The 12,657-nt window shown below is 47.5% G+C and overlaps 3 protein-coding genes and 1 non-coding gene across 4 annotated transcripts; 1 reads left to right on the forward strand and 3 right to left on the reverse strand.

Moving 5' to 3' along the window:
* Positions 1–1,987: 1,987 nt before the first annotated feature.
* Positions 1,988–2,758, reverse strand: LY89DRAFT_680125 (uncharacterized protein). Its single transcript, XM_018214017.1, has one exon. It carries the CDS (start codon positions 2,537–2,539, stop codon positions 2,372–2,374), a length of 168 nt encoding a protein of 55 aa, XP_018077718.1. The 5' UTR covers positions 2,540–2,758; the 3' UTR covers positions 1,988–2,371.
* LY89DRAFT_t7 lies at positions 2,681–2,752 on the reverse strand. The gene has a single exon. It is a non-coding gene; the product is annotated as a tRNA-Met (tRNA).
* A 3,557-nt stretch (positions 2,759–6,315) lies between the features above and the next one.
* Positions 6,316–7,802, reverse strand: LY89DRAFT_180411 (ribosomal protein S5 domain 2-like protein). The gene is made up of 2 exons (XM_018205605.1): positions 6,474–7,802; positions 6,316–6,405 (listed from the first exon to the last, which is right to left on the reverse strand). The coding sequence occupies exon 1, from the start codon at positions 7,625–7,627 to the stop codon at positions 6,590–6,592; it is 1,038 nt and encodes a 345-aa protein (XP_018077719.1). The 5' UTR covers positions 7,628–7,802; the 3' UTR covers positions 6,316–6,405; positions 6,474–6,589.
* A 1,955-nt stretch (positions 7,803–9,757) lies between these two features.
* Positions 9,758–12,595, forward strand: LY89DRAFT_573416 (uncharacterized protein; the record flags this gene model as incomplete). The annotated part of the gene is made up of 2 exons (XM_018208686.1): positions 9,758–11,969; positions 12,204–12,595. The coding sequence occupies 2 exons, from the start codon at positions 9,758–9,760 to the stop codon at positions 12,593–12,595; spliced, it is 2,604 nt and encodes an 867-aa protein (XP_018077720.1).
* Positions 12,596–12,657: the final 62 nt, after the last annotated feature.

Consider the following 12,657-nt stretch of genomic DNA (forward strand, 5'->3'; position numbering starts at 1 on the left):
AGTCTGTGTTTGAGGATTTTGTTCTCGACGAACCTTACGCGGATCGGAGATTCTCTGGACGGCGGTGTGTTTGGGAAGAGGCTCGAAGGAAAGTAAAGTGTGGTAATGTAAAAATAGAAACTTAGGTTGTGATGAAGGAGGATGGAATGCGACAACTCTTGCGCCGCAAAACAATAGGGAAAAGAATGAAGGAATTCGATGAAGATGCGCTGAAGATCATCGGATGAACAGATCGTCTCGAAAACAAATCATCATCGTTAATCTGAAGATCGCAACAGGTCGATTAAACGGTCTCGGGGAGGCTGTGCAAAACGTGAAGCAGCCGCAAAGATCAGCCTGATGGGGATCTTTAACTTAAATATGACAACTACCCTTTCACCCAAGATTTTCTTCGTGAGAAGTTCCGCTCTTCTTCGACGTGAATTGCGCCATTTGAGGTGTGAAATGAGTGCGTGGTTCCGTACGGTGATTTGAGGGTGAAGACGCTTCGGAGAAGTATCGTCCACTTTGATACCTTTGTTCGAAATCGAATTATCCACTGAAGTGTTCGAAGATATCCTCACGTATATTTCAGGACAGTAATCTCCTCTCGTCCTTTGCTGCTTTCTTTTCATTTCGGCCATGTTGGCTTAACCCTCGAGGTCAAGGAAAGCTGTTGCGCTGGTTGCATCGATGGCGCCAGCTCGAGACCGTGGTTTTCATAGCTCAGAGTCGTTTCCTCAGTACAATCTTAGATCCTTGATGTACTTTGACTCAGACGAGCTCCAGCTTGATGATATTAAAAAGCTTGTGTGTACTTGATCCTACGACACTGTCGCAAAGCAAATGTTTGGAAACAGAATTGAGGATTTCAATGTTGGACGACGTGTCATACAATAATAACATAAAACTTGAAATTCAAGTCATATTGTTTTGAAGCTTGTCGTACAATATAAGTGGGAAAAGTAAATTCTTCGAGATAGAAGCAATTTAATGTCGTACTTACATAACAAAATCCATCAAAACTTAATTCCTAGTCAGGACTTAGCCCATTTGATATTGAACCACAAACTCTAGGACAATATTATCCCAAATTCCAATTTCTACAGGTCTTCCATATCTAGAACTAGCAATCTTTCTCCTTCAGACCGTACTATCGCGGATTGTGCATCTGCAAGACAAACACCTAAATACCCCACTTCCACATACTCTCCACCAACTTCTTTCACCCAGAAGCAAGTACCCATCAAAGACCAACAATCAAAGACTCGCCAAATCTCGCCACTTCACAAATTTGCAAAGAAGAAAAAAGAACTAGAATACCAAAAAACAAAAAACAAAAAAGATGTGCGCAAACCACCTGCGCCAACCGCGCAAAAAGTTCGCTTCTCAGCGTTTTGACATGATTCCATCTAATGGAGGACAGGAAAATTTGTATTTGATGCTATTCGACCTGTACTCTGTAATAAAGTTGGAAATCTTACATGTTGGATTTTGCATGCATGAGCTAATTGAACTTATTTCCTGACCTCTAAGAAGAGTGAGCTTGACGCAGATGAGGGGCTTGGCTTTATAGGTATCTTGTTCTTCTCGGTACTTGGTCTCTTTCCAATGCAATAAGAAAGTGATTGAGTCAGGACAGGAGCTGCTGGTGGGGCAAGAACTCTAGGTCTTGGTGAGAGGAAGGCTCTTCTTCCTCTTTGTCACTATAGTAACCCGTATACCTAGCGTTGTTTATTTCCTTCTCGTCAGCATCAGCGTCCTCTCCATAATAGCTTGGCTCTTGTTTGAAGGTTTGAGCTTGGCTTGGCCGAGCTCTAGAACGGGGAGTGGGAGAATCATTCAGCTGCTCGAAAGCTTTAGTTTGGCTTCGTTGCATCCTAATCTAAATTGAGAAGCAAGATAGTGTTCCGTCTTTGGAACACAGATGCCACAAGGAGGCTTTCAAGAACCTTTCATTTGAGGTTTTCATTTAATCTTCATTTACAAAACTTCCCGGCAATGTTCTCTTGTATTTATTTTCGACGGAAGAACAGGCAGAGGCAGACGCAACCTTCCTTCGTGCGAAGATCCATTAAAGAGAAAGCAAGGACATAGATTCACAAATACGGGATATTAAATCATACCCAAAGTCTGAGCATCCGCTGAACTCCATATCCGATGTCATTCAGAAAATAGTACTCCCCTCAGCATCAAGACTACCCTATCCCACTTAAACATGAGCACGAACACAACATCGCAAAGAAATTGCGAACAGCGGATCTTCCCTTTCATCGATATCATAAAATCCCAAAAATCTTCCAGAAGACCAAGAAACGTGCGTGAAAAGCGACATCCACAAAAACAATAAGCATCACTAAACCCCTTCTCTTCGGCTGGAGGCTTCGTCCCATTAAGCAACTTCGCGACAAACAATTTCCGGCTTCAGCACTCTACCAGAAATCCAAATCGAAAGATATCCCGTAGTCCAACGAAGAATTGCAAAAAACCTCAATCCATTAACCACGAACTCCATACAAAATTCCTCACCACAACTAAACCCCGTGAACCTCATTTCCATTCCATCTGCTTTCTCGCTTCCATTCCCGCACCTCGCCTAAACTCATCCCCTCTTCCCCTCCCACAACAAGCCAACCCCACTCCCTTTCAAAAGCCCAAACCAAAAGAGAAAGAAAAAGGAAAAAATATTGCATCAACGAAATAGCACGACTTGGTGTCGATCCAAGGACCTCTGGGTTATGAGCCCAGCGCGCTTCCACTGCGCCATCATGCTTGGGGTTTCGCTTGATTCGATGGCTGGATTTTGCTTATCAAGATTCATACGGACCGTACCTATTTCTGCCGGTTAATTTTCGGGTATCGGGTGTTAGCGTGGGTTTTGGGGATTTTGTTGATTTGGTTTGGGAAGGAAGGGGATCTCTTGGAGATCGAAGGATCTAGCCTGTTTGATAATTGCAATGTCTGAAGAATACTTAGGTAAGTAGGTGTAGGTAAGTTGGTGAGTCTTGATCACGTGTTTCTTGTGTCTTGGAGGGACTTTGTAAGAGTTCTCGATTTGCAGCCAATTTTACTGTTAAGAGATCTTGCCGCTTCTGCTTGGGTAACAAATTTTCATTCCTAAAGCGTCTGGCTTCACGAAATCGCAGTGTAAGTGTTGTATTCGATACCTTGTCTCAATTTCTATATTCAGGAAGCTGTCAAGAGATTACAAAATCTGGTTCAGAAACCTCAAGTCCTTATCAGACAGGCGCTTAACCCCATTCTCGAGTAGTAGCTTGCTCATCTCATCGTCTTTTCTCTTGTAGGCCTCGTACAGTGGTGTCCTTCCATACTTATTAGCCAAATTTACATTGGCACCTGCTTCGAGCAACAGCTTGGCAATTTCAATATATCCTTCCCAAGAGACCCTTTGCAGTGGTGTCGATCCGAACTTGTCAACCATGTTTACATCGGCACCTGCTTCGAGCAATAGCTTAACAATTTCAATATATCCTTCCTCGGATGCCTGTAGCAATGGTGTCCTTCCATACTCATTAGCCAAGTTTACATTGGCACTTGCTTCGAGCAATAGCTTGGTAATTTCAATATGTCCTTCCCAAGAGGCTATTAGCAATGGTGTCCATTCTCTTATATCAGCTATGTTTGCATCAGCACTTGCCTCCAGCAATAGCTTAACAACTTCAATATGTCCTTCCGCAGATGCCGCAAACAGCGGCGTGTCTCGGTCTTGGTAAAATATATCTACAGCAGCTCCTTTCTCTAGCAGCAGCTTGACAACTTCAATGTGCCCGCATATCGAGGCACAACCTAGTGGCGTCTTCTCGTCAATACCACCTTCGTTTACATTGGCCCCATTTTCAAGCAGTAGCTTGATAATCTCAGTCTGCGCTTCTGTTGAGGCTATGAGGAGCGGTGTCCGTTCGTGGTAATCATTACTTATTTTCATATCGGCCCCATTCTCTAGCAACAACTTAATCGCGTATTCAATGCCAAAGGAAGCAGCTAATTGCAGAGCTGTTATTTTCTTCAAGTTACTGAATCCGCCGCGCGATCTGCTGCCAAATAGTACCGCCTGGCTCGCTGCCTCTAAATGAGGTTTTCTCTCAAGAAATCTGTTTACTACGGGCATGGATGTGGAATGCGCTCGAGCATGATGTCCCCAATTGAGTGAAGCATAGTCGTACAGCCTATGTGAACGAAACCGATGCTCCAACTCGTCTTCCGTTTGACAAGATCCGCTCGAGAATTCGTCAAAAGAAAGATATGTGACGCAAGTTGTTGTTATTTCGCTTTGCGCCGCTGGAAACAAAACTGCCTTTGATCGCTCGAAGTATTCTTGTGTTGTGTAGTGAACCAAGCGGATAATACTACTTTCTCCGTCAATCGTTACTAGTCCAGCGCATACTGAGACCATGTCTTCAATTTGTGGCAGGTTTTCTTCGTCGAGTTCAGACTTGCCAACTTCAATTGCAAGCGCACATTGAAGTTCGGTCGTAGTAAGTGGCCTGTTACAAAATGTAATCCAGGATAGGACCGACTTTGCAAGTTCTACAGAGTCGGTATCGGAACTTGTGATCCTCTTCATAGCTTCTTCGTAGGCATAATCGTAAGCTTTTGGTCCAGAGGGCAAGCTTTTCAACACGTCCTTCATCTTCTTGCGCGTCTTTTTAGTGCTGACAGATTCGAAGTGGAGCTGCGCAAGCAAAAACCTGTATAGATGTCAACGAATTGAGCTGGCGCTTTAGTAAGATAGCAACCCACATTCCATCAACTACCTTTGTAATCTCAGTTATGATTTCTTCACAGTGAGTCTCCAACAATCTATTCCCTGATTGTGATATCCTATTGCTCAAGTACTGTCGTACATCCTCGGTGTGGGCACGAATTTCACATATTATACTCCCTTGAAAGCTCTCAGTGATCTCTAGAATATGCCTCGAAGTCACGAAGAGATTCGCTCTAGTCGTGGTCTGGAGGCGGAGAAGTTCGTTCAAAAATGTCTTTCTGGAGCCATCGGATATTTGGCACTCGTCAAGTGCATCAACTGCGATCATGACTCTCGAAAATATGTTGATAACAGAGTGGAGAGTGCTGGTAATTTCCTCAAGGGATGGTCGCGTGCGTGTTTGGATGTGCTTGTTGTACAGAGATTTTACTCCGTCTGGGAGGTTGAATCGCCTTTGACTTAGCTGTTTCAGGAGACTGGCTAGCAAATCTTGTGCTGTTTGTTCGCTTTTCCGCCGGAAATTGCCGTATAGGTACGCAATGCCGATATCTGAATTGTTCTGAAACCGTGTAGTAAGGTTGTCAATGATCACCGCCGTAAGAATCGTCTTCCCCGCGCCAGGAATGCCTGGACAAAATAGCGTCTGTTGATCGGTTTCTAGCCATGTTTGGAATTCCGTCGAATCAAGAAGCCATTGTCCGGTCCCTGCTTGTCGCCGACTTATAAACTCATTTTGCTGAGTAGCGTAATCAATAGGGGTAAGCCAGTCAAGAATAGCCTGGTCTTCCTGACTTTCTTGGTGCCGTACTAACTTCGTCATAGTTTTTCGGGTAAGTCGACTATTGAAAGCGTTTAGTAAACCGATGTGTGTGCTAAGACGGCTCCGAATTTCATCGATGTCGTCTTGTTTCCAGTTGAGTTTCTTCCAGACTCTTTTGATCTTCTTTCCAACACTCCCATTTCCACTCTCTGAAGCGAGCTCGCTATTCTTCTCGATTATTCGTTGTAACTCCTCAAGAATATTTTGGCAGCCTCTATCAATTTCTTCCAAGTCTTTCTTTTGATCATCGCTGAGCCTTTGCCCCTGCTCTGGAAAGGCAATATCTGCATCTTGAAGGACGATTGAGAGACTTCTGACTCTGTTGAAAGTAAGAATTAGCAGGGAACAAACTAGCATTTGATTGACTCACTCGTCCGTGACAGCCTTGAACTGGCCCGGTGCGTTCGTAAACCCCTTCCGAATCTTGTTCGTAAGTTCGATCGCTGCGATGAAGTCGCCGACACTGAACCCGAAGCTCATCGTGATATCGTGGACGACTCTGTATTGACAGATTGATAGCTTGCGTTGGAAGGCAGCATGATGAGAGAATAGAAGAACGTGGCGAGAAAAAAGAGTGAGGCACATCAGCGCTCAGCCTCACCAGGCAGAATTGGGTCCCAACCTCTTTCGTGTTAGGTCGGGCTCGACGAGCGCACTCGAGATAAACTTTGCAGCAGATGTGTTTGGATGGAGGATGATAAGAAGTGATAATGTTTGTGCTTGGTCAATAGAGAGTCTCAAATACTCTTTCGTAGTGTGACACTGGAGAGCGACTTCCTGTTTTGGTTTACTGGGAGAAGCCTTCTCCCTAGTAAGAGCGATAGTCAAGCTGGACAAACGAATAATATAAGTTTCGGTTTTCTGAATTCTTCTAGTGTTTCTATTATAGTTAGATGAAGAACCGATGTAGTCTAGCTCTAGCTCGTGGGGTAGAGGGGTCTCTGTTACCGCTCTCCTTGACTCGACTTGTAGGCTTCACAGCCTCACATTCCCGTGCTCTCCCACATCAGCCACGGGCAGTTTCCTGTATGCAGACAAAATATCGTACAGCCATACATCTTCCTTCAACCTCCTAGTAGCTTACTAAGTTCATACCACCTCTCCTCAGCCGAACTGACAATCTCCTTGATCTCCTCCATCCCGACGATCGTGCCTCCAGATTTCGAGATTCCCAACAGCTTTGTCTTGCGCCAAGTACAATCAACAGTCACTGTGACCGTCTCATCGCAGAGCCCCTCCTCGAAGGTATCCGGATCAATCAGTATCCAACTCTTCCCCTCTCTTCCCTTCAACTGATCCTTTCTGAACACCAACGCTGTGACTGCAACCGGACATCCCTTCAACGTCAATTTCCTCGCCTTCTCCACTTCGTCCTCACAAACAATCACCTCTCGTTCCGGATCCCAGGTCGCCTTCGGTAGCTTCACATCACGCAGCGCCGACACGACTGCCGCCCAAGCTGCATCAAATGGATTACCATCCAATGAAATGAACAGTATATCAATATACAGCGTCCACCAGGCCTTTATCTCGGGTTCCATCTCTTCTGACTCTTCATCATCATCATCCATCTTATCTCCTTCACTCAAATCAGGAGGTTGATACCAAATCCTCAAATCCTCACTCTCAACCATGCGACTCGTATGCAGTAGCGAATAAATCCTCGTACTCAGACTTTGTGCCAGAACACTTGGAGGTTGGCCTGGCATGTAGGAAGGATTACATCCCGTCGCTAACTCAATGTTTGGGACCAATAAATCTAGTTCTTTAGCTTCGTTGTAGCCTGGTCTTGCAGAGGGCGCCGTGGTAGCTTTGTCGGAACGGTAATTTGGAACATTGCTTGCTAAGAGCAGTTCGCCGCGGATACCGCATACAACAGTGGTGTCTCCGACTCGAACAACGGCGCTGCCTTCTGCGTGTGTGAGAGAGCCATTGTTGATGTGTGGTGTGCGGAACTGATTTGGTGTTCGACCGTTTGCGCGTGTACTTGATACATTCTTCGCCGAAGGCTGTAGGTTCGCAAGGAGGTAGGGGTGAGGAGAGAGTTTAGCGAAGGTTTCTCGAGGGAAAGACAAAGAGGATTGAGGGGTCGCGGTTGCCATGGTTGTTCCTCTGGGTGTTGAGGTTGACAAGGCAAAATTATTTGATGAAGTTCGCGACTTTCTGAGCGGGAGCTAAACTCGGCTCTATCCGAGGGAAAAAGAAGGCCAATGAGAGAGGGGCGGGCGGGTGCAAGGCTCAGATCCTCTTGAACATGAGGCTGCGACAAGTGCACAAACGAATGTCAGACATCGTTGTGGTGAGACTTCTCATCTCCTCATTCCATCCTTTTTCTGGTTCTTGTGTTCACCGTTATCAAGAAGCGTTGTCAACGTGTTTATGCGGTCTCACTTTACTTGTTTTCCCTCGTTCTCGGCAGAACGCTGGTTTCAAGTGACACCAGTGACTTCGTTCTATGCAGATATACGCCCAGTGGCTGAGATCCTGTATGCAGCGTTGACCTCGTTCTTCGTCCGTTCTATCAGACCGTGATGTGGGCTATCAAAAGGCCACGACGGATGAGGTCTGACCTCCTCATGTGAAGAGAAACCTCGCTTCGACGTCGCTGTCTGCATCTAGCCCATTTTGTTCAATCTCAAATCAAATGGCGCTTCTGGAGATTAGATTGCCAATGCGATCTCAAAAGCAATAGCGATCATACAGATCGGGTAGCCACCCGAGGGAGATCCTCTAAAGGAGAGTCGTCAGCTCCTTAAAGATGTTCTTAATGTTCCAGAACGGGAACACCAGCGTTAAGAATCATTTTATCTGTTTTGCGATCTGTGTGCTATGCTCTGTGTGTGTGATGTTGAAGTTATCCCATGTGGCACATCATTGGCCGTTCTCACCGCCCCGGGACACCAACTCGTGGTTGGATGGGACGGACCACGGGCCGCAGAGCGAAAGGTGCTGCAGGGACATCAAGCGAGGGCATTGACCAATGATCGACAGCCACTTACCGCCCATCCTGCAGGCAAGAAAGCAGCACTCACACCTTCGCGGCCCCGCATTGGTTCGACTCCTGGTCTTCATCACAGCAAAGAAGAGGCGCTTGAACCTCCCATTCGACGACCTGCATGGAGACGAAATGCCGGCTAGACTCTTTTGCATGTTAGCTACGGCATCATTTCACCAATAACAGACCACGGCCATGTACGTTTACGAGTACACGAGCTCTCCTCTCTCAAGTGCAGAAAACTTCTCCCTCGAGATCCAATCTGTGTTCATACCATCCACAGCTGCCTCCTCTTTCTGCATCTCTGTATCTTCGCTGCATCTTTGCTGCATCTTCCAAGTACAGTAAGCAGAGTCCGATCCTCTCTCGAACAAGAGCTCGTCCCAGTACCAAATCCATTACCAATCTTTGATGCACGTCTTGGACTTCCTCACATCCTGTGACTTGCATGCACGATAACGGCAGGTACATTGCTAGCGCTTCGATAAGACAAGCATTGAAGTTGGGGTCCAGGAGAGAGACCAATATAGAGTCGTCCTCAACCGCCGAACCTCCCCCCATTACCACGTTCTCCGGCTGCCAAAAGCAACGTCCACAGTTCATCCAACTGCACTGACTGGCCTATTGCTGTCTTTGATCACCTCGGGCATGCCATTTTCCACTTCAAGTCGGAAGCAATAGACCCAGCGGTTGGGGTGACAGCCTGACCTCCACCTGCAGGAACTTGGTCTATCAAGGTTGTACAACGACGACCCGGCCGCCATTCCCCACACCGATTCCGCCGAACTACATATTCAACCATCACCGCTTTATCCGTGTGCGACCCCCTCTTGTCCCTATTGCTTGCGCTGCTACCCCTTCGACTTCTTTTCTCTTATGACATCCTCTTGTCGACTTTCGCTAGCTACTACACTGTATTAATTGGGGAGTCTGGTATTCCTCGGACCTGTTCTGCCCTGATCGCATATTTCATTGGATTATTTCGAGCGCATTTTGCATACCATTGGCGAATCACCAACATAGACTGGCCAGCGTTTAATGGCAGGAAACATTTGATACAGCATATACCCGAGCGTACCGAATATACTTATCTCAGGTAGGAAACTCTGGTGTGGGTCGGCAAATGTTGTTCTGTAAGCTGACTTACTGTCAGACTCCTCGGCTCCTGCAAATCTTACCCTGGACCCCAACCTTTACTTCAGATAGAGGATTCTGCGACCGGCCATCAACGGCGATGATGTCGACGACATTGCAAGAGAGAGCTGCGGCGGGGGCTGGTACCCGAACGTTCGCAGAGCTTGCGAAACGAATAAACATTCCTCTCACAGCAACAAGTCCGCCGGGACTCGTCGAGGCCGACACGGTTGACCCATTCTCGCAAGCTGGAAAGTATGCTCTGGGATGGACATACTTTTGCATCATCCTATTAGTGCTGGTAGCGGTGACGAGGGGTTACCACTTCTGGACGGACAAGTTACGGCAAGCCATGCACAAGACGGAAGTCGAGTCTCACATAGCCAGCTACTCACCAGATATGGATTATGCGATGGAGAACATGGGCACAGGAGGAACAGTTGATCAATTCTTTCCGCGAGAGACCGAGAAGAGTATTCTTACTCGAGGACAGTCGCATTGGTCGTCAATAGGATTCGTCAACGATACGCTGGCGTTATTCAGATGGATTTTCTATCGACCTGTTCCGGAGATCAAGTGGAAGAAGAGGACTATTCTCAGCTTCCCCTCACTTGCTGTCATCGCCATTCTCACCATTGCGTTGGCATTTGTGACCTTGTACTGCTTCTTGCCTCAACCGCTGTACTGGCAAAGCATTCAATATGGATCGCCACCATTGGCCATTCGAGCTGGAATGATTTCGATTGCTATGACTCCTTGGATTGTGGCTACGAGCATGAAGGCCAATCTCATCTCTATGATTACGGGTATCGGACATGATCGACTTGGAGTCTTTCATCGATGGGGCGGATATCTGTGCTTGTTCCTGGCGCTGGTTCACATGATTCCATTCTACATTCAACCAGTCTGGGATGATGGCGGAATGACGGTGTTCTACAAGCTCTTTCCACCTGGCAGCGGTATCATCTACGGATCTGGCATCGCCTGTTTCGTTCCACTGTGCTGGCTCTGTGTAGGATCGCTGCCCTTGGTGCGATCACTTGCTTACGAACTCTTCATCATGCTTCACATCCCGGTCGCTGTTGTTTATGTCGGTATGCTGTTTTGGCATTGCCATAACTATCTCACCTCCTGGAATTACTTGTGGGCAACAGTCGCGATCTGGGTTCTGTCCTATTTCTTGAGAATCTTCAACTTGAACTGGTTGAAGCCATGGAGGAACGCCTGGCTCATTGGAGACGAGGCTGCCGTTACCTTGATGGCCGAAAACGCAATCAAAGTCACAATCCCGACTCAGATGACATGGAGGCCAGGGCAGTATGTCTACCTTAGAATGCCAGGCATCTCCGTCTTCGAGAACCATCCCTTCACAATTTCGTCACTCTGCAGCGAAGATTTCCCATCGGAATACGGCGACCTTTACAGAGATTGCACTTTGGTATTTCGACCATTCGGAGGTTTCACCAAGAGAGTGCTCGAGACTGCAATCGAGAAAGGGCCTTTCAAGACATACCGCGCATACCTCGAAGGACCTTATGGTGGCATGCAGCGAGAATTGGCAGCTTTCGAAACTGTGATCTTGTTTGCAGGAGGAAGTGGTATCACTGCCATCGTTTCCCAACTTTTAAATCTTATCAAGAGAATGAGAGATGGAAAGGCTGTGACGAAAAAGATCGAAGTAGTCTGGGCTTTGAAGAGGCTAGAAGCCATGGATTGGTTCAGAGAAGAACTGAGGATCTGCAGAGAATATGCGCCTCCTGATACTGTCACGTGTCAATTCTATGTCACAGCATCGAAGAGACAGACGAAGATGGGAATGAGTGAAAGGGCACCGAGACCCATCAGCAACATTTTCCATGACAAGCTAGATGGCTTTGTGGCAGGCATTGCCTCGAAACGCAACTCGGCTTTCATCCGGGACGAGGCACAAGGAGATGAAGATCAGGAGAGGGAACTCAGGGAAGAGGACCAAGATGCCATCACATCATTGCCTCGACCAAAGCATTTGCAACCCAGAGTCCTCCCTCCTCCACCTCCACAAACATCGTTCCCTCCACCACCAACAAAAGCTCACCGAGAAAACTCACTCAAGAAGCTCGAGGGACGAGATACGAAGCAAACTCCAACTTCGGCAGATCACGAAGCAACTCACCGCTTTCTCTCACCTATTACTTCAATCTCCAAGAAGAGAGAATCAGGCAGAGAATTCCATTTTCCACCACCCTCACCACGCCACGATGCACCTCATTTCCAATTCGCCCCTCCCTCACCTCGACACTCCTACAACCCTCAAAACTGGCCACCACCACCTCCCGGTCCACCACCACCAAATGCCTACAGACCATCAAGCTACGACCCGTCGGTATCAGGAGACAGCAAATCACCCTCTCCCAACCCATACTCACCATCCAACAACCCCTCACCAACCCCCTACTCACCAGAACAAAACGAATTCGCCCCCCAACACCAAACCTTCGCCCAACCACCCACCATCGCATCACCACCCCAACCCTCCCCCTCAACCTTCAAAACCTCACCAACGCACCCAGAACCTGCGCACCTCCACACGCGCCAAAAGTCCGCCGACCTCCAGATCACCATCCCGACCACCACCGCAACCAACACCTTCGACTTCGGCTTCCCGTCCACACCCACCGAGTTCCAGAAGAACCTCATGCGCTTCGCCTTCGTGGGCGCCAAGAAGAAAGAAGGTTGGTCCACGGAGTACGGACGTCCTGATCTGGGCTACATGCTGAAGGAGATGGCGACGGGTGGAGCGGACGGCAAGGGAATCTTTGGGAGAAGGACGTGTGTGTTTGTGTGTGGGCCGCCGAGTATGCGGGTCGATGTTGCGAATACGGTGGCGAGGCTGCAGGCGGATATTTGGGGCGATGAGAGTAAGGATGAGATTTTCTTGCATACGGAGAATTATGCTATTTAGGTTTGAGGGTTGGAGAGGGGAGAGAGTGAGGAGTGTAATTATTGGTGCGGTTGATGGCGTTT

The sequence above is a fragment of the Mollisia scopiformis genome, assembly GCF_001500285.1.
Source record: "Mollisia scopiformis unplaced genomic scaffold LY89scaffold_2, whole genome shotgun sequence".
NCBI lineage: Eukaryota > Fungi > Ascomycota > Leotiomycetes > Helotiales > Mollisiaceae > Mollisia > Mollisia scopiformis.